General features: G+C 40.0%; 1 protein-coding gene across 2 annotated transcripts in view; it reads left to right on the top strand.

Moving 5' to 3' along the window:
* The window catches only part of ca16b (carbonic anhydrase XVI b), a 155314-nt gene that overhangs the window by 48485 nt on the left and 84099 nt on the right, over positions 1 to 22730 (top strand). Inside the window, exon 2 of one of the 2 annotated variants that reach the window (XM_055010686.1) lies at positions 2435 to 2584. Coding sequence is in view for 1 of the 2 variants with exons in the window: in XM_023280294.3 (XP_023136062.1) it covers positions 5003 to 5087 (85 nt within the window). In the remaining variant the exon portion in view is untranslated. Of the gene's footprint in view, positions 1 to 2434; positions 2585 to 4365; positions 5088 to 22730 lie in introns of those variants that run through there. The other variant, XM_023280294.3, reaches the window with a different exon arrangement.

Raw genomic sequence — 22730 nt, 5'->3', positions numbered from 1 at the left:
TTCACTCGTTATCTCTGCATTACAAAAAATTATTCTCCAGCCCTCAAAATTGGGTCAACTGCACCCAACATATTATATCACGGCAAAGCCTCTTTGCATTCGAGGGTACCGTATTACTTTGATGAATGAAGTCATTTGCACATATGGATCAACTGTGGGATCTTATACTGATTTAAAAACTAACAGTACAGTGTGTGAGAGTTAAGGCTTTCAAGCAGAAGTTTCTGGGCTCCATCCATCAGCTGCATGCGCCTCATCTGGCAGAAGGTCACTGTTCCAGCTGGCTTTGGTCAAGAGTTGAGGTAACCCAGGGACAGGTCGCCAGTCCATCACAGTCCATGCGCGCTGAAGGCCAATTTAGAATACAATTAATCTACTGTGCATGTCTTTGGACTGTAGGGGGAAGCTGGAGCACGCAGAGAAAACCAGCAGGGAGAATATGCCAACTTCACCCGTTCAGGCCACATTTTAACCCAAAAACCTTTTTGCCGTGAATCAAAGTCAACTGTTACCCGCTAATCCAAGTGTCAGATTTCGCTTTAGCACTGGCTGCCAGAGACATCTCTACGCTTAGGGACACAGGTGACAAATGGGAAATGATCAATAATCAGTTCATGGAATAAGAGCAGCACATCAAACCTCAGCAGAGTAGCACCTTGCTGTTTGACAAGTTCCTGGTATCCTGTTTGTTTGAGCATTACTGCTATTAACATCCTTCTGTTCTCAAGGGCAACTTTGTTTTAAATCCTGAACCATGAGCATATTTAATATCCAAGGCTTAGCCGGCTGTGGAGAAGGTAACTAATTCATGTTTTCTTTTTTTTTGCAATCTGGACCTTTTTTTTTTTTTATTGATTGTGTTCGCAGCTTTCTATCAGGATAAATCATGAATGCGATCCTGTTTGGCTCCTGACTTCCCACCGCACATGAATGCATCACAGAGGCAGACTTTTAAAATCTCTCCATGCGTTTCAGCACAACGTAATGTGACTTTGACAAAAATAAAATCAGACATGATGTTCATTGTAATGGATTAAGTTGTCCGTCATTCCATACAGACATTAAATAAAACCAGTGGCTGCCAAGAAAGCAGCAAAACACATCAAAAATTGTTGGCAGTAATCTGTAATGCATGTGGCTCCAGTAAATAGGCTAAAACATGCTGGAAAAAAAGGTGGGGTCTTTTAATCTTTGAATTAAAAGTAAGTAGATGTTGTAGGTTGGAGCTGATGGAAACAACAGTGCTTTGTTTCTGATTGAGAACCTATTGTTGGCTCTGAAAATTGCCTTCAAAAACAACTCAGCCTTAAAAAGATGACTCTATTTTTCTGTACAACGTAGAGTTATGTAGTACTAATGCAACCTACTTCTTATGAGTTAAGTTGACTTGAATTTTTCACCGGTAATCACGAAAGAAAGACGCTTGACAGGAGGATCACAATCCGTAACATTAATCGAGATCCTGAGTGCATCTCATTTTTGACATTTTAGTTTCAAAGCATTTTCTAAAGAATCCAAAAAAACGTTATTGGGTTGCTTGAGGATAGGTTTTTCAACCCCTCTTTGCAGCTTTTGAGTGCTACCCATTTTAAGGTTATGCTGCCCTGGCTGACAGACACTCGTGACACCCTCCTGAAGCATTAATGCAGAGTAGATTCAGTGCAGCAACATGACACACTGATGTGGAGAACTGGAGGACAGAGCAACAAAAGATAAAACAATTTGGGGAGAGTAATAATTGTAAAAATAGCTTTTGATTAAATAATGTAGGAGATTGAGAATCAGATGAATTATATATGGTCATAGCCTGAATTGCAGTACATAATTGATGCACACGGTCGTACATTATGTAGCAACTGTCAACATGTGAAATGTCTTTGAAAAAATAATACAAGTGTGATTCTCAAACCACTTAAGGGCAAAGCGGAAGGAGGTGCTTGTGGGACAATGCTGGTGTCATGGCTGGACTCGCATGAATCATATATATCTCAGTTTTTCTTTCCATTTTTTTTTTCTTTTTTTAATCTGTGACACAATTTAACTGTCAGAGAAAGTGCTGGGATGCCTTCAGGGTCGAAAATCCCAAAGGGTGAAAAAGATTAGAATGTCAAATGTCACAACACACATTATAAATCCCTCATAGAACTGCGAGAAACTGCAAAGACACAGTGTGAAAAGTAGAAGTTGTTTTTTCAAGCACAAAGCTCAGTGTGATGCTTTTAAGAGAGAAGAAACAATAGCTGTGACTCCTTTTTTTTATAACTATGATTGTTTTTATCTGTTTGCAAAAAAGATATAAAGCATAACTTGACCAAATTAGTGCAGTATCACCTGAGTGCATTTGTCAGACGTGCAGGTTGGGTGCCATGATTGCACCTTAATGGTGTATTATTAATTATGTTGTATTACCTGTTCCCTTGTTTACATGTTTTAGAAACCCACAGTGCACTGCATGCAGGGAGGCCAATAAGTGTCGCTGCTCAGGAGAAAATTGAGTTTCAACAGGGGTTGAGATGCACCCACAAAATTACAAGTACAAACACTCATCTGATGAAGAACTCATCTTGTTTTTAATATTCTCAAGGTAAGATTTATTGCAAAGAATGTGTCAGCCATCTGTCTTTTCTGACTGTGTTTTTGAGTGCTATTTATTGAAAATAAAACAACACACACACACACACACACACACACACACACACACACACACACAATGGGCCACTTACATCCCTTTAATTAAATCTATAAGCTCGGATCATGTCACGGTTGATTTCAAAACAGCTGCAAGGCAATGTTTCGCAAAGGACAACAAGTACATCACAGCTTTGGCTCTGAGGAGCCTTATGACTTATTGGTTGAATTATGACCACAAATGCGATCACGGCCTTTTAATTTTTAGACTGTCAATTAATTACATTTGAACTGATTGCAGTTGGTGAGCTGTTTTGTTTTTTTTTCTTTTTGTGACTCAGAGGTTGTGTATTCCCAGTACATGGAAACCAATTTGCTGGAGGAGATGTCAGAAGGGACACTGAGGATCTGCAGCTAATGATAACGTTTTGACGATAACATTAGGGCTGTAGCTTACAATTGTTCTCATCGCAGATTCATCTGTCAACCGTTTTCTCATTGTTTGGTGTTTAAAATGGCAGAAAATTGTGCAAATGTCTGCGTCATTTGTCCAAAACCCAAAGATACTGAAAACTGTCAGAAGTGAGAAGCTGCATCAGTGTTTGGCAGTTTTGCTTCAAAAATTTGAAGATTAACTGATGGTGAAAATAGTTGAAAATGGGAACTACATAGCAATCCCCTTTCATAGATAAGATGTGGTGGAAATCTCTGAAATGTGGCACTTGAGTTAAGATTATGCCCAGACTGAATATGATTCTTGATTGTCTTGATTTATATTCATTAGGTCCAGTATGAGCTACTTGATTTGTCTGTTTAGATTATTTTGTGATGATCTGTTTCTTCACATAAGGGTCAGTGTGCATTGAACATATTTTTTTGATTCTGCATGATAAATCAAAGGCCTGCCCTGCTGTGTCATCTGACAGAAAACACAACTGGGGGGGGGAAAGTATTCGTAAACTTCTGTTCTGGGTAATTGCACTTGATCAGTGAGAAATGCAGTCATTGTCAAGCATAGCGATGTTTCGCTGCGTGCACGGAGGCAGTGCAGCCTGGAGGATCATGCGAGGATACCCACGAGGCAGTGGGAGCTTTGAAAAGGTAGGCATTTTGGAGAGGAAGCAGATGGCCCACATTAAAAGCAAAGGGCCCTTGTGACTGTCCTCAATGGCCCTGTAGAGAACTGGGTAATTAAATGAGAAATTTAATCAGATTCCTCAAATTAAATGTCCAGCTGGATAGTTCTCCAAGAACACCACTGACTACACATTTACCTAAGGGAGTATCACCAGTGGATGCATAATTCTCCAATCAGTAGGCCACACACTTGCACACGATGATATTCCATGTGATGATTGCCGCTAAAGTATTCCATTCACAGTTCTGCCAGCAGGAGGCAAAGGGGGCATCAATGTGTGGCCACGGAAGGGTCATTTTAATAATGGGACCAGGGAGAAAGCAACAAACAGTAGGATGGCAGGAAGGAAGCAGGGAGGCTGGGGGTTGGAGGACTACTCGGATTTCTGAGCTTCAATCCTCAGCTTAGATTATATCCCTGATGTTTGACGCTTTCAAAATGGGTGAGTGTGGTGACTTGACAATGTGACACGAGCTTTCTGGACTCATCGCAGCACCTTTAGACAGAAACCAGCCTCTGGGTCCGTTTTGCATTCAGCGGATCCAAGAACCGCCTCCCCTCCCGCCCCGGTGCAGCCTCCCTCCCTCCCTCCCTCCTGTCCGGTAGGATGGGATCAGACCAGCAGCAGCCACATATCCCTGCACGCCTGACCGCTAGTCTACTTCCTGGATGGAAGAATGGGACGTTTCCAGTTCCACTTTTTTCCCTCCTCCGTCTCGCTGACGCCGCGGATAATCACTTAATAATGACCACGTGTGATCAATATAATTCGACCACTTTTTTCCCTCTCCTCTCCTCTGCGCTCCTGTAGTTAAAGACAGCGATTGATCGAAGATTGACACCCCCCCCCCCGCACACACACAGATCTGCACACTTCGGGAATGTCGCTATCTGGAGAGCCGCTGCAGACACGGAGGAGTCCAACAACAGATTTTGAAGTGTTCGTGCACAGCCGTAGTGTGCGCAGCGTTTTATTCCTCGAAGCTAAAAGCAGCCTGTGTTCGGACCGGAGGCGAATACATTTGTCTTTTTGAGAGAAAAAAAAGGAAAAGAAAGAAAGCAGCACCACTGACTGTAGCTCCCACCATTTACTTTGATGCTCCAGCTCCGAGGCTGCTGTGCCAACTTCGCTTCGACAGTGTGATTTTTTTCCCCCCTCTCTCTAAAGGAAGAAGAAGAAAAGACACAAACTTTGTCACCCGTTGCCTTCTTGTTGCTCTCGATGAGTAGTCTAACATGCGGAGGATACGGGAACCGAGTTACTGGTGGATTTTATCCTTAATGTTTTTAACCTTGCCCGAACACAAAGACTGTCAACCCGGTAAGTACGAAGCAACACGGGTTAGCTATCACTTATTTAGCCCGACTGTTCGGCGTCTAACGGTGCAGTGTTGCCTTTGTGTTCGCTATTTGACGGTAAAAGCGAGTTTTTGTTGTCGAAGTGGGGTTATTTTGACAGGAAATAGCGTGCTGCTTGGTTTGTGAGCGGGCCGAGCCGAGTTTCCCGTCCAGACGTTTAGCCTCCGTGATTTGTGTGCATGTTATTGATTAGGCAGCTGGACTATGGCGCAAACTATCCCTGCGTTAACGTTACACTCTGCCATTGAACCGGTGCCGCCGCCGGTGTTTTCGGCTCCCGTTTTGACTCTGTTCCCGTTTAGCCGCAACACACAGCACGTTGGCAATTTATCCATGTGAGGAAATGTACAATAACATTCCCGCAGGCACTCTGTGACTGTACTTTATAGTGTTTCACTTTGGTGGAAAACGCCACCGGTCGCTCCGTTTGCTCAGCCTGTAGTTTTTTTGCTCGCTGTTTATACGGTGCCCCAAGTTGTTATTTTTTTTATTACAGGGCTCGCTGTAGTTACGGTTTTAATTTATGTGGAGGTATAATCTGAGTCTCCTTGCTGTCATGTGCGTAGGTAGCGAGGAGGATGAGGGCGATAGTTAGCGCTGTTGGCTCGCAGATGGATGTGCAGCTATGAGGGGCGATTCGTGCCGCCGCTGGGCACGAATGCAGCTCTGGACGATCTGCCACCAATTTGGGGGTGATTAGTGTTGCACGCACATCTGTGACCCATGACATCCAACTGGGCAACATTTTTGGTGTCAGTGCCCTCACAATCACACCTGTATGCCACTGGTCAGCTATAGTACGTAGATAAGGTCACGTCTTCATTGCGGTTTTATCACCTCTGTGAAATGCACTACTATATATATATATATATATATATATATATATATATATATATATATATATATATATATATATATATATATATAATCAAAACTCCTGAGTTCCTGAATGTTCTGCATCACTGCTATTGTTTAAAAATCTGTTATCCCTTTTGATTATTTTTGTCTCCCACAAAATGGCTCCCTCTGTTTCGGTTTTGGACTTGATTTAGATCCGCATCTGTACATGTAGACCGATCAGACTTGGAAAGCAGGTAGTGGACGAGTATATAGTTTTATTAATGCATTGTCCCTCTCATTGTACACAGAAAAATATACCTCTAGATGTCTTTCAAAGGCTGGCTATGACTTTGCACTTTTAATAGGATATAGTACCTGTGGTGTGCTTAACACAGTGGATGGATGTAGCACAGGATATCTGGAGAAATTAGGACACAGTACAGTGTTTGGGCACATTGACAGAAAGCATGTACAAATCAAAGCCCCTCCAAATTCCAGTAGTGACTACTTGGATAAAAACTCTTTTAATGATGAATTGTAAAGATGTGGATGACCAAGAATCTTCTTACAGTCTTTCTTAATTTGTTTAAAGCCCCACTTGCTTTCCTGGTGCATGTGTAGTCAGCGCACTTGCAGTACGGACAGTTGATGTGTTTACAAATTCTGGGCTACATGCAGACCTGCAGAACATCTGTGTGGACTCTTGAAATGTATGTCTCACATACCCTTATGAACATGCATGTGAAAAGCATGAACTGGTCTTAAGACATCAGAGATTTCTGTTTAGATTAAGGGTCATTTTTGGATATAGATTGACTTGTACTCAGACCAATCTTTTATCAATACCAATATGTGCAAAACACACTTATTCATTGTGCTTGTATTGATTTTAAATGTTTTTGAAAAAAAAATATTTCTGTAGCCTAAAGGTCGTCTGATGCCAGCAAGCAAAGTGGACGACAAAACACATTTAGGAAAAGAACTCGGGTGCTTTCATCTGAATCTTTTCCTTCCACTTCTAGGTTGAAATGACTTGTGTAAGTTCATTCAGAAATAAATTGGTCACCTTGATCACTGGTGTCTTCATATAATGTTGAGTAACTATCAGCTTAGAGCAGTGCTCCTGGTCATTGAATGTATTCTAAGCTATATCTAAATCGTATTCTGTAGATCAGACTTTTGAGAGTTATGCTGTTTCCTGACATCTTAAACTTCATTTTTTACAATGCTGTCCTGACTGTATTGACGTGGTAAAGATATGTATGTGTATATGTATGTATATGGCATACTTGTTCAATACTGACAGAGAAAATCTGTGTTTTCAATAATTATTTTTAACAGCTATTTGTAACACCTACTCTGCATGTTTTATTTTGTGTCCCCAAAAATTGATGAGAAAGCAGAGAAGCGGTTCAAAAGGTTTGCTTTTGGTGGTCAAACTATGCAATATCACAATATGTTTCTAAGCCACAAATGTATCTTTGGCATTTCTGTATTGCAATTTTGTGTCACTTTCCAGCTAACATATACTTAAGCCATTGCTTGCAGTTTACCGGTGGCGTTTCATTATGTGGTCATTGGAAGCAGCTGAATTGTAGTAGCATAGTCTACAGGTAACATTCATATACTCATTGGTTCCTGTCAAAAGGTAAGATATGTTTGACAGCAATGAAATGGTCAGTTCTTGACGTTTATCTGTTGAAATCAGGAAAAATGGTTGGGCATAAGTGCCTGAACAACATTGTCTAGGGCCAGATTGTGATGGCTAGATGACTGGGTCAGAGCATCTCCAAGATTCTGTGTGGTTTTGATGGTATGCAGTGGTTAGTCCCTACAAAAAGGTGTCCAAGGAAGAACAACCGGTGATATGGTGACCAGGGCCATGGATGCCTAGGGATCACTGATCCATGTGGGGAGTGCAGGCTGGCCTGCATAATCTGATTCCACAGAAGAGCTATTGTAGCATACCTGAAAGTTAAGGATAGCTCAAGCCTGATCCTAAGATTAGGACTGGGCCAACTGTGGGAATGTTTATCTTATCAGCAGTGGCAAAAATTATGTCTTACTCTTTCTTTTCCTATTAATACCACACAGACACATGACAAAAGTTCTGAAAATATCAATCGGATGTCTCGTTGGGCATTAGCCTAGTTTATCCCAGCTTACTGTAATGCTGCTTTGCTGGTCTGAGGTCAGTAAACCTCATAGAAGTCCCTATCATGATGCTTCTTTTACCGGCTACACTCCCACGCTCCCTGCTTGCCACTATGAAAGTGCCTGTCATCTCGGGTCAGCACTGTCAAACATCTAGAGTGAGAGCACAACTAGATATTGCAGCTAATCGGCAATAGCTGAATTGTGTATTACCTCGAAAAATAGTACTGGGTATTCTTAATATTAAATTGCTCATATCGGATTGAAAGCAGAACAAATTGACATGATTGAGCCATTGAAAACACTGATGCTGGCTATGATAGAAAGACGACAGAACACACAGTAAGAGCTTGCTGCATATGGAGTTGCGTAGCCATAGGGCAGTTCCAATGATCATGCATACTCCTATCCACTATTGAAGCACCTTCAATGGGCATATGAACATCAGAACTGGACCATGGATCAATTTAAAAATAGTGCCTGGTCTGATGGGCATCACATTATCTTTTGCATCGTGTGGATGGCCAGATTTGTTGTTATCTGGGGAAGAGATGACAGCAGGATGCACTACAGGGGAAAAGCCAAGCCAACAGAGGCATCGTGATTCTCTGAGCAATGTTGTGTGGGGAAATCTTGGATATTGGCATTCATGTGGATGTTACTTTGACATGTATCTCCTACGTCAACATTATTGCAGACCACGTACACCTTTCATGGCAACAGTATTCCCTAATTGGAGGGAACTCGGCAGGATTATGTGCTTTGCTTCACTGCAGAAATAATTCAGGAATGGTTTGAAGAACATGGAGAGTTCAAGGTGTTGAATTGGCCTCCAAATTCTCCAGATCTATAATCGATCAAGCATCCCTGCTGGAAAAACAAGTCCGATCCACGGAGGCCCTACTCACAACCTACAGGAGTTAAAGGATCTGCTGCTAACATCCTGGGGCCTGATACCACTAGACATTTTCAAAATCAGGGGTATGTTAGTGGCACAATGGGGGGGCCTACACAAAATCAGCAGGTGGTTAGAATGCTGTGGTTAATCGTTGTATATTTAATGTATTTATCCCTGTGGCACCAATCATCCTCCATAGACAAGTAGCAGTGATGTAACACAGGAGAATGGTTCCTCTCTGAGTCACCCCCCTTTCCCTGCCCCAAAATCCCCCAGTTCCATGCTTCCACGTCCTCATGTCCTCAGTTTGCAGTTTTATTGACTAGTAGCTCTACAAGCTCCAAACAGCTGACTTTTCTCATATGTCATGTCTCACCAGACCTCTGACACCCAGCAGAAAGGCAGTAGAGGCTTACTGGCAGACCAGCTAGAAGGTAGTGGAGGGTAAATCCAATTGAGCACTGTCACGTAACTATATTCATCTACGTTTTAAGCTGGATGACACAAATCTTTATTACAGTTTACATCATAGACACTAATACTAAAGTTAACATGAAAATAGGACATTTGATAGGTTATGAAAGGCTATTTTGTCCTCATGCCGGATTTAAACATGCAGCCTTTGATAAAATTGACAGCTACACATTGGCCTAGTTTTCATCATAACTTAGAGGGTTTTGTCTGATGTGTAGAAGCCGTTTTGCCTGTGTTTTGTCACGAATACAAATGTCATGTTTTTTCCCCCTACCAAAATGTATACAAAATGCTGTAAGAAGAACGTCTTCTATTGTGGGGCTTCTGAAAAATGTATTTCAACTGCTTTTGTTTTGAAGTTGTGCAGTTAAAATTGCAGTTCTGTTGTTATCATTCGAAGCATTGCTGATCTTTAATTATAGAAATTCTAATTGGAGCACTTAAGTAATGTTAATACAGCCATGCAAAAAAGGATAAAGGCGTAAAGCCTTGTGATGCAGCTGGGGACTAATTGGTGGCACAGACAAAGGGACCTTTAATAAGCAGGATTTTTAGAAAATCAAACAAGCAGTCATGGCTTATTTGACAAATGTAATGCCCATTTTCGATGCAATTATATTGTAGGAATGACACTTTCCAAATAACACCATCACTGCCCACTGCAAATAGAATATCTGTGAGCAAACCTGTTATTAATGCTATTAATGAGGTCCTGATGTGCTGCTGTGCCAGCAGGATGCCAGCTGTCTGGACATCACTGATGCTGGCAACAGCATCATTATCATCAAGGTCCTCTATATCTTCTCTGCATAATTGGTTCAATATGTACAGCACTGACACAACATCTCAAAACCTACTCTCCTGGTTTTAAAATAGCATCAGTAACATATGCTCAGTCTCAATCATAGATGTGCTCAGCGCACTGTTAGCTGTTGTCTCTCCACCAGCTGCCTGTGCCACCCACTAAATGGTCCGATGGGGAAACATTGCAACTGTAATCACTTTTCACTCGTGTGCAGATAGTTTGCTGTTTATCCTTTTGCTGGTGATGCTCATCCTTTTGCTTATTGCTCTCAAATTTAATGAATAGCTCATCTATCTTTCTAATTAGGCTGGAAAAAGTTTAAAACATCAGTGCAGTGTTGTAGCACTATCATTATTTGAACGGTGATGGTTAAAACCATGTGGTCAGGCTTGGGAGAACTGAGACTAGCTATGCACTTCATGTCATATCATGGTGGTTAAACAGTGACCACCACTGTGGTTTGGGAAAAGCACCTCAGTGTGTTTACCTCAAACTGATCAGCCATGAAAAATGTGCTTCATTTGCCTGAAACAGTCTCTGAAATGAGCTACCATTTATTATTCTACAGTTTCCTCCAGAATTTGTAGCTGCTAATAGCATTAGTTAGTCTTGTTTATGCCACAGCATAGATTATAAATGGGGTAATTAAGTTAAGCTCCAAACATTTAAAGTAAAATTTAAAAGTAGCAATTACAGGAAGTGATAACAGTCTAGAAAATAAGACTAACTTCTACCAACACTTGAGGAATCATTTAGGGTTTTACAGGATTTCTGCAAGAGGAGTATAAATAATTTTTTTCCGGTTTCAGTGCTGATGTTGCATAGTACTTGCTGATGGAAAATGCAGTTTGAAAAAGTCTTCATGGTTTCCCTTGTGTAAACAGGGCAAGTGTAAGTAAACATTTGCAACCTTGTATTATTTTCAGAATTTATGATTCTTTCAATTACTTTTTCGAAAGCATATTTTATGTCAGATTTTTTTTTTATCATCTTAGTTTTCGAAAAAAAGGATGCTAGACAAAAAGGTCAAGTGTGCCTCAACACTCGAAAGTCTTCATAAGCACTATGAAATTAAATTAAGCAGCACTATTTTCACATGAGGAAATCATATTAAAAAGGCTACAAGTGCAATGTGTTGGTGGTTACTGTTTAAGTGCTCTCCACTTTTTATTTTTTAATGATAATATGAGAAGAAAAGTGTGTGCCCAGAATATGTCAATCAAACTCAGATTTTGGAATGTTATTGTCAAATGAGGATGTTACAAATACCATTTAACAATAAGTCAAAAAATATACTTCAACAGCAAGTGGCTCTTTTCTTAAAAGCCATAAAGATCTACCAAATCCACATAAAAGAAATCCTCTTTTTACTTTGTTTCAGTGATTATAGGTAGTGCAATTTTAAATAGTAATGTTTCTCCCATGAAAAAGTAGAAGTCCTGGCGTTGGTGTGCATATTTGTGACCCAGAGAACAAACAAGCTAAGATTCTGTTTGCATTCAGTGTTTTGTTTTTTGTTTTTTTTCCCAGAGCACACTTGAAAACACTGAATGTGTTTTCTTACTCCTAACAAAATTCTGAGCAGATTTTTAAAAACATTTTTAATCCTAGATTGTCTACATCTGTTTGCTTCTTCCTCGGTATTTCTTGGGTGTATTGCTTTTGATCAGCCACTAATTGTTGTTCTGTGGATTCCAGTCCTTATCAGGATGCGTTTCGTGCACATGCATTTTGTATTTGTGCATAATCCAGACAAAAGTGGGACATGCATGTGAAAGCATGACTCCGCTAGTGGTCAAAAACTTCACAGGGCACATTTAGCACTTGTTGGATTGAAGTAGCTAAGTGACTAACGACTCGCAAATAAATTTAGATGTATATAAGATATATGCCACCTACATTTGTACTTTATTTCCATCCTATTATATGCACATTGCAGGAGCCTCCCGTTCATATCTGTTGTAACAATACTTTGGTGTAGTGAATTTATTATATAAATACTATAACCTTGCCACCATCTTGTGTTTACTAGGCATTGTCTTAATTACATTCATTGGCTGAGAAGTGCCTGTTATCTTTGGAAAGCTGAGACTGCAATGTATGAAGGACAAATGTTACGATAACTTATCTTGTCTGGTTTGATTCTCGGTCAGACCTCTGAACCCGATCCTGATCTGTGAGCTCTGCCCTTTGTAGCTGAACTATACACTGCGTTTCTTTGATTTATTTTTCTTTAGTATACTTTATAAAACACACAAGACAAATACTGTTGCACCTTGGTTGCTTTATTATGGCTCATCCATATTTCCACAACAATGTCCACCGGTTCCAACTGCATTCTCCAGTTGTGCCATGTCTCATCACGATTTACATAAGTTTCAGAAATGGAGCATTATCAAGCAGTCTGTTCTGTAGCAACAACAATTCCAATGTTGCTGGCAGTTGCTTTGGGATTTTCTTTTGTTTCACAAGCATATTGAAGACACATTTGGAGCTCATTTACAACCAATGAGGCAGGAGATACTTAGTGACTGTACTTCTCTAGTTTTCATTGCTACAGCTGCTTTCAACAGAAGTGAAACTGCAGCATCCCTTCCCTGCCTTCACACGTATGTGAAGGAAAAACAAAAAAATGAAAAGCATCATTAAATATTAATTTCAGCCGTCAATAAATACAGGCATTTATACATTCAAGTGAAAATCTTGCTGCAGACACAGCAGTCTGGTAAATACCGGTCTGGTGTTTTATTTACATGGCAAAGCGTAGAGGAAGAGCCGTGAGCAGAATAGAACATCCTGTGTCCGATCAACAGTAGCTCACTGGCTAAAATTGACATTGGAGGTGAATTGTCCTGCCTAGAACCGCAGGAATCAATGTTGAAGTGGAGTATTTCAGTCGATAGCAAGCTCAACATTGTGAAAACATTGTTCAGTTTTGTGGGGCTTTTTTTTGTGTGAATTACAGTAATTTCCCATTAATAGTGATTAAACTGTTTATTTGTTTAGCTTATGTTAATTACAGCAATCAGTCCTCACTTCATTACTTGGTGTGTATGAGTTCACTCAGTCTTTGAGCCAAGATACTCAAAAGTGGTCACAGTAGCATTTTAATCATTTAGAGTGACTCACAGCCACTTCACTCCAAATCATTTCATCTGTTCTTGCAACGTCCAACCCAAAACATACGCACACACACACACACACACACACACACACAGACAGACAGACAGACACACACAGACACACACACACACAGAAACCGGATTCAACCGGGTGGGTTTGAAACAAGGGAGGAAAAATGCTGTTGGGGAAACTAGTGTGCTTATTTCCTGTGCCTCATGACAATAGTGATTAATGTCCACGCAATAAGGCACTTTGACTGAAGGACATCTACTACTGCACTGGAGGACTTGGCCATATCAATAAATGTCCTGTGTCCTTCACTTGCCACATCCGCTTTCCCCTTAAACAATCTTGCCGCGATGTGATACTGTGTCAGCTTTACTTACAGCTGAACTGTCAGTCAACGCTGCCCTGTGGAGAGTGGAGACAATGGAACCTTCAGGCTCCTTTTTCCTGCATTGTGTTATTATGGGTCAGCAGACCATGTGTGTTTGCTTTGTCCTCAGTGGGTTTCTTTCTTTTTCCCTTCGTTTTTTTTTTTTTTTTTAATTGGTTGGCAACATTCAAGATTCTGCGGCGAGGGAAAAACAAATTCAAAAGTAGGCTATCGCTTCCACGAGGCTCATTTTCCCCCATCATAAATTATGGCGACAATCACTAAAGATATAGGATTAGGCTGTGCATGTTTTATCAAGCTCAAAGTGCTCCGCAGAATGCAAAATAAGTCGGCTGAATGAGATCCAAGGTGTGTGTGATGAATTAAATCTTAACCTTTGCATAAATTATTTTGGCGTTGTCTGGAACAGCTGTAGAGTGAAGTTCACCTGTACACCAGCGAGTGCAAACAACACCTTTTTTGTTAGTATGCGTGTGGGTTGGTTATAGTTCAGAATTAGGTCACTGCGGGCTTTATATATAAATTTGTACACATTACGCTGACTTTGACTGTCAACAGGATAGATAAGTGCTTTGTTTGAGCTGTACGGAGCAGCAGAGCACTAGAATAAACTTGAAATGATGCCACGTAAACATGACTGTGTTTAGATCTTTGCCACTCTTGCTTCTGATAAAAGCAACTCATGATATTGCTTTTATACAGCAGGTTTAACGGTATAATCTATTTTCAGTAGACTGCTTGGAAGCATACTAATTTAGGAAAAATATTCTGGTTTTATATGGCTCTTTTTATTTAGTGTTACTGTCTGACATGTTGGATTTTGAGGTCAATAGCAGTATTTGAGTTTTAAAAAATCCTGTATTGAGTTAGACTTTTGAAAATAGACCCTTATTTAAACGCACTCTTTTCATTTCAATGTTATGCATTTGATTGCTTTTCATCTGCGCATGGCTGAAACATTTTGCAGAAAATATTAACACTTGGTGCAGCCATATCTGTTCACCAGTTTAAATGCATGATCATTGACTAAACTGCTTTTGAAAGTGACCGTTTTAACTCCTTTGTCTCATTGATTGTTGCCTCTTGATCCTGTGGACACCACTCTGGACGGCATTGTAAGTGAGGGCTTCCCCTCAGTGATGCTTCAAGATTTAAATAAAGCTTGAAGGAATGAATGATTATTTAAAAAAAAAAAAAAAAACAGCCCATTTATTGAGGGAGGCCTTTTACAGCTCACAGAATAATAAATGTCAAACTATGTAATTTGGGATGCACCAATATCATTACTAGTTGGAATATTTGTTTTGATGCCATATTTCTGTACTTGCAAACATCTCCAATACAATGAACAGAAGGATGGAGGAGGATTGTTAATGGTTTGGAGATATTTAAAAGTATAGCACACATCATGCTTTGTCGTTTACTAACACTATCAGTGTGGGACCCCTCAAACCAACTTTGCAACAAACGCTGGAGAAGGAAGCGCAAATCTCTAGACACAACCCAAGGGTAGCAAAACAGAAGCTCTACCAACCCCACTGCTCTTAATAACCAGCTGCTGTTGGTGGTTGAAAATACAGGATTTTTGTCCACTCCTCAGCTTCTCAAGCCCCAAGAGATTCTCAGCCATCACCACATTACAGAAGCTGTCTCACCGAAGCTGCATGACTTTGTGAATAATCACATTAGCAGCCTGTTCAGCTTCACCATTGAAATATGGACCAGCAGCGTCTGCCCAGTGTCGCTCATCAGCTTCCCTGCTCAGTGGATGTTGTGGATTTTACTCCCCAGGAAGTCTTAGTGAAGCAGTTTGCACATGAGACTTGTGACCTCATGATAGCAGGTTTTCAAACTCATCACACTTTTTATGGTAATTGTATTTTTTATGGTAGAAATAATACTTTACTAGGTTGATGTATCAGTACTTGGTGTTGGCAAGTACCCAAATGTAAGTACTTGAATTATGTTGTACTCACTCAGAATGGTAGATTTAATTATGCAGGTTGTTTCAAAGTTGTTCTTGACACATGAGGTAATAACTGTAATTTTCTTTTATTTAATTGAAAGGTACACTGCACTGTACAACCTTATCAAATCAACTCACTCAAATGTTTTGAAATAATTTTGCCCTGTATTTATGCGAGGGAAGTTTTGATTTCACAGAAGTGTTTGTACAGAGCAGTATGATTTGTAAAGCCAACATGGCTATGAAAATAAATGTTGACCCTGTAATTTTTGGACTTTCAATGAACCAAATTAGCTACCTTTTTTAAGAGTTTTTGAAAAGGTTCTTTGCAAAATGGGAACAACAGCTGGTGCTACCCACCTGTATAAAATCCAAAATGGTTGTCTATAACTATACTATTCTGTTAGAGTTGTACTATCGTTTACCTCATCTCAGACTTGATATGAAATGGTACCTTATTAAGGGATATTAATTTTGATTACGATACACAAGTGCCAAAAAAGAGGGCTAGTATGGAAAAGGTTATTAGGGTGTCAAAATATAACACCAAGTTAATATCCGCTTTGACACTGCTTTATTGCTGAAGCCATTTCACGAATTCCCTGTCAAAAGCTATTTTTTTGCTCCTTAACAGCTCAAGAGATCAGTCCCAAGGCACTTTCCTTTGGGTTTAGAATGAGATGGATGTTGTTTGTTTCTCTCACACTTCAGCTATCTCTTTGAGAGAAAGCTCTAAAACAACAATGGAAAGGTCGGGGTAATTGGTGTTTAACCATGAAGGGCTGCAATGCATTAAAGGTGGCGTTTGGCCTCCACCAGCTGCTTAATGTGTCGTAATTGAAAACTTTCTTTTGTATGTGTTATCGTTTCACCGTGGAACTGTAAAAATGACAGAGGCAGCCAGTTTGAAAATTCGATGTTGGTTAATTTCAGGGAAATCTTCAGGAAAAGATCTGCTGAGTTAGATTCTTTGTGGAGGCAGAACAGGAGTTTAGAGACTACCCTATCGATCCTGTTGACATGCTCCCCTTTGGGGAATGCAAATGTTTCTGTTCTTCAACACAAACATTCAACCCCTCCTGGTAGTGGAACCCTAATTAACTAGGGATTTGAATACCATGGCCTTTTCCTTTTGACATTTTCATATTTCAGAAAGACATTGTTTTACGCTTCTGAAACAAAGACAACACACGTATTTATCAGACAGTAAAATTTTACGACAACGCGGTCAACAGTTGGATTTATTGACTATTTAAAAAAAAAAAAAAAAGTAAAACATCAGTTGATCCCTGGGTAATTTTTGCAGTGTTGTCATACAAAATCCTGTGCGCCTGCTCATCTGTCAAACACGGGTATGAGCTGAAGGTGAGACAGCTGCTGTATGTTGTTGTCACAGCTAATCTAAATCTCAGAACAGACGTGTTTACCGCAGCAGAAGACACTTTTCCAAGGTAACCACGGATCACTCAGGGATTCCACAGATGATCTGTCCCCACGCTTAACAGCCAGCCCTATGCAGGTGGGAGCTAACAGCCACTCTGCTGCATCAGCCTCTCAGTTCTCAAGACAATCATCTGCCTTGCTGTAATGTTTAGAATTAAATGCTTTCAATAGGCCTTATGGCACCAGTAACAGTACTTAGCGTAGTCTTGTTAAAATGGAAGTTGTTGCTTTGTGAGGAAGAAAGATTAATCATGTATTTAAGCCAATGAAGGTTTTAATTGCCCTTTCAATATTCTAATTTAAGTATTTTTTATTCTGTAAATAGGGAGATTCAGAGGGCACTATCAAAGGGGTTCAACTTAGTGCTGCCAGGACTGTAGTACTCCAAGACCCATAACCATGTGTAAACCTACAACAGTATCTGGACAGGCTGAAAACAAGTTAGTTTTTTTTGCATTTATAAATTTGTATTTAGAGGAAGATTTTGTCACATTTCGTAGTTCAGGTTTTTAAAGGCTGATATCAGTGTGTCATTTGAAGTATTTTTCTATTTTAGATTTGGTATTGGACCTGCACTGTCAGGTCATAAGAACTGAAACTGAATGCCCTTGCACGTTGGCTTCGCCACTCAGCTGTGGTGTGTGGTATTTGACTGGAATCATTACCTTGAGTCACAGCCAAGTACCCCTCGATTGAATGCAGTTTTTCAGCCGTTGTTTGCCCCTGCTGCTGTGTGCTCTGGATCTCATGTTTATTAGCCTTGACTACCACTACAAGTTTGACTACATGGAGATGATGACATTAGTGCCAAGGTGGTGTCAGTAGGTTTGATGTGGAATGTGTGTGGTCATCTTTAGATAACGTGCCGGCGTTTGAACGGAAAACCGCCAAGCTCAGTGATGTGTTGGCACAGATGACTGGTAATGAAATTGTCTTGTAATCCCTTTGTTTTAATTAAGGGCCATCTTATTGCGGCACGCCACTCAGTTTCTTCCCATCCTAATAGTTCCCAAGTTAATCAGCAGAAGTATATTTCTGTTTTTTGGACCATTGCTGTGCTTCATACTTATCCTTGATCTTGAGTGTAATTTTTTTCTCAATTAGCTTTGATCTCCATAGCTTTAAGTCTAGACCTTGTAAGCACACAGGGTGGAATTCATTTGTTTTTGAAGAAGCTGAAACTCCAAACTTTGACTAACTTCACAACTATAATTATGAGACAGTTTTTTTTCCTTGTCTTAGAAAATGTCACAATTGATTTCATAGCCAAATTAATCAGTTTAAACACTTGGAAAGAAATACTGTTTTTTTTTTTTTTTTTATGCTAAAAAATACTAGTGTGGAGGTGGGAAGGAAACAGAGAACAGTTTGTTGTGAGAAATAAATAATTAAGTTTTCTTGAATTGCGTTTTAGCATGGTATTTCAGAGGAATTTTTGTATTAAAATGTGACTGTAGATAATGAATCATCATAAATATTAGCAGCACAAAGACCTTAGGTGTGTAAGAAATCTGCAGGGGCAAAAGCTTAATTTTAAAGTAAAGGTAAAAGAAAATCTGTGTTTAGAGACTTTGCAAGTATATAGTTAACAGGCTACTAATGTCCTGTTAATGCTGCAGAACTCACTTGAAACAGTGTCAGTTTTTCAGTCACTATATTTGATCGTGTGAAGCTCAGATATTTGCACTCATGATGCAGTGTAAAATGTGTTCCATTGTACCAGGCCTGTGTCTTAGATTGATACGGTTTGTATTCCTCTCATTACTTGAGCCAGATTGTGTTTACATCCTGGTCGCTGTGCACTTCTACATACTAGCGAGACAACCAGAAAGGCTGTTAGAGGTATCAAATGCATTGCTGTTCATGGTTTTATTTATCGCTTCTAAATTCAGCCTTCAAGTATTGATTAGTCCAACATCAAAGAGCATTTAAAGAGGAAGGGAGGAGGTCTGACTGCTTGTATGGCCCCAGGCAGGCATGAAGATTCAGTTTGGAAGTGATGCATGCAAAGTCCTAGTGCTCTGGTATTATTTATGGCGAACATTGAGTCATTTGGCGAGCGACCTGAAGGTTGAGTATTTTTCATCAATAGTAGGGAGACGTTTCTTTCTACCGAGGCAAATTTCTACAGGTATTTGATCTGATTCCAGACATTTTAATGAATTTGCAGCTGCTCTACAGTAGTATTTTACAACTTGACAATTTGTCGTTTTTTTAGATGCTTTTCTCTAAATCACCTCACTGTAGCAACGCCGACATAAATTTTCACGCTGCGTGCCCCTACATTAGCTGTGATCAAATAACTGACCTGGTGTGTATCAGTGTCACACTCTTAGATGGACCCATTTACATTACCAGTAATCAACCATCACCATTCATGAACACCAGTAATGTGTGAGGAGTGTAATGTATCTACCAGAGGCAGCTGAATTTATTTCAGAATCAATAACTAGACAATTCATACGGGGCTGCACACCGTGTCCTGAGGAATGACCTCATAAGCTCCTGGCACTTAAGTGATCCAATTGCCACATATTGAAAATTGAAAACTCACTTTACACAGTAAATTTTCCTGACACTGTCAGAGCTGTTGCGTACAGTCCTGCCGCTGTGTGTGGAGACATGTTTGAAGATTGTTTGTTGTGTTCTGTGAATGGAACAAGCTATAGCTAGTGTAGTAAAGGTCACAGTACTGGATTTGTGTAATCTTGTTAATGGTTTTCATCACAGCCCCTGATGCACTCAATCAGTGATCACTCCAGCTATTTAATGCAGTTAATTCACTGTACTAGCACTGCCCTGGAAGCACATTTAACGGCAGATTGACACAGTTTAGATTTAGTAGATAGTTTCACCATTTCAGGAGTAGCCATCCATTGTAGGTTCAGCCCATCTATAAGTGGATATGTTAAACATTGACTCCTCTACAGGAAGTCATGCAGTTTTAATTCACAAAAGAGTCAGACAATAGAACAATTGTTCTTTACCGGCATCTTTTGAATAGAGAATAAATGCCAGGATGTGTGCCTTTTTTTTTCTATTCAAGGAAGACTGAATACACTGGAGACTTTCATCTAGACCTTTTCGCCCACATGCTCTATCAAAGTCTGAACATTTGATGTGCTGTGTTTCCCACTTATTCCTTGTGGTAAAAGGTTTAAGAAGAGTCTAACACATGACACATTGCAATGCTCAGGCCTATTCACCTCTGACTTGTGTAATATTGTAGCACAGATAATATGAATCTTCACAGTATACCTTTTTAAGAGGAGAAAAACTGCTGGGAACGTGGGCGTCTGAACTGTGAGTGGGCTGAGAGCTAGTGACACATTTGGATTTGATTATAATGAGATGGCCTTATCCAGTTTTCAGCAGATACGTTTGTGGAAAAGACTGCAGAGTGAGTGTGGCATAATGAGAAAGTTGAGCATGCCTCCGTTGCCCTTCCTCCTATTCTGCTTTGTTTTTCAAGTTCCCTAATGAAACGCAAACAAAAATGTTATCTGTTTGGGAGGAGGTCCAAGGGTGTAATGCACACAATGCCTGCAATCATGTGTATTTGGCAGTGTTTCTGGACTTGTCTGAAAGTTAGTTTTCAGTTTCTGTCACTTGACTATTTTTACTTGTCCCTACATCTCACTGTGAAGTTGAGTTTTAGGCTCACAGCACTCTGCATGGCATTGACAGAAACATCTTGGTACTGAATGTTCAGTAGCACTTCCTGTCAATTAACACAATGAACTTAGATGGACCTGCACAGGCACACAGATATGCCCATACACATAAAGAAATTATTAAAAAAGGTGTCAAGGGAACTTTCTCTGAAATTTTCAGTCGAGGAATGATTTTAATACCAGACTAATGGGCTTAATTTTCCTGTAATATGGCTCCATTTCTCTGGCCCAAGGATGCTGATGTCCTCTTTGCTGAAACTGCTCGTTTGCTTTTAGCTGTGTAGGTCTAAATATGTGCATTGGGATTTGAGTTGTTTTTTTTTTTATTATTTCTGAGTTTGATGTTTTAGCCCTAAGTCCTGGCTCCCTCTGTGCTGTATCTTTGGCTGATCTTGGCAGTTCTCATGTTCCCGAGGTCCTTGGTGTGACTTGAACACTTCCGGGGATATCTTGCCACATTGCCCACTTCCCGAGGAATAAGAAACACATCCACTCACAAGATCAAGCTCCACTTACTTCTTTTTCTATGCTGCTCTGCTTCACGGAGGAATCCCTAACCTTGTTTTTACCACTGTGGCTTGCGCAGTAGTAGTGTGCAACTAAGCTCCACGCACTGTGGATAGATCGAGGTGCTTGTCATTTTAAATAAAATGTGCAAATATGAAACTTAGGTGTGTTTGTCATAAAGACATATGTTAGTCAGCAGAAAGCAGAGCAGATGTCCCTACATTTGACAGTTGACTCTATGCATTGGAAATGAGTTTGCTCAGACAGCAGCTGTCTTCCTCAGTATTCACATTTTTTTCTCTCCTCCTCATATACATACCACTTTTGCATCAGGAGTCTGCCCTTTCTACACTCATGACGCTTGTGAAAATACAGCTCATTTCTGTTTAGTACAATTTCAGACAGAATAATGTAAAAGTTGTTGAGACTGTAGTTTGTCTAATTAGTAAATTTAATGATATGCATTCTCTCTCCCTCTGATTAAAGGGACCAGCTGAGAAAATGGGGATGGGTGAAATGAATGAGCTGTGCTTCCCTCTCCCACAACAACTACTGTCAAAATGTCTGCGTATGTAGCTGCATGAATGTAAAGCAGGACAATGCTGGAGGGAAGAGAGTGTGGAAAATGTAACGATACTGACTGACTCGTTTGAAAGTATCCACTTTATTCAAACACAATTCGGCACATCGCCTTCATTAGGCGTATGAAGGTGATGTGAAACGTGTTGTTGAATAAAGTGCATGCTCTTCAGGGACCTTGGTGTTGCCAAGAGGTATTTTTCACTTTTTCTTTTTTTTACCTTTTTCTTTTTTGAGCTACTGGTCAACCAGTGAAATAGAGGTAGGACACAGTGTGTATTATTGAAATGGTGCAAATGAGCTAAGCTGGTTTTCTTTTATTAATTATGCTAAAATCATGTGTGCTCAGTGATAATGGGTTTTGGCCCCATGAAGTAACAGTGGTATTGTGTGACTACAAGGGATTTCAGTTTAAGGTTGAAGAGGTGATAAAGGTGTTTCTAAATCCATTGAAGGATATTTCCGGTGATATTATACTTATTTTCTTGCAGTCAACAAATTCCATTAAAAAGGCCAAAGCCTACAGTGAATTGATAACTGGCATGACAGTGTAGTGCTATAGACCTTTTTAAATTTTTTTGTAAAAAAAACAACACGTGAGCAACACTTGTTCGTTCAAAACGTGTTCCTTCATTACCATGAACATGGGCACTGTTAGTTTATTTTGAGTCAATACCACATACACCGTCCTGCTGTAGTAAATATTCATTAGCGCACCAAATCCGTGGCCTCAACAAATACTCTG

The sequence above is a fragment of the Amphiprion ocellaris genome, chromosome 5 (assembly GCF_022539595.1).
Source record: "Amphiprion ocellaris isolate individual 3 ecotype Okinawa chromosome 5, ASM2253959v1, whole genome shotgun sequence".
Taxonomy (NCBI): Eukaryota; Metazoa; Chordata; class Actinopteri; family Pomacentridae; genus Amphiprion; species Amphiprion ocellaris.
This window is presented reverse-complemented; position numbering and strand designations above follow the sequence as displayed.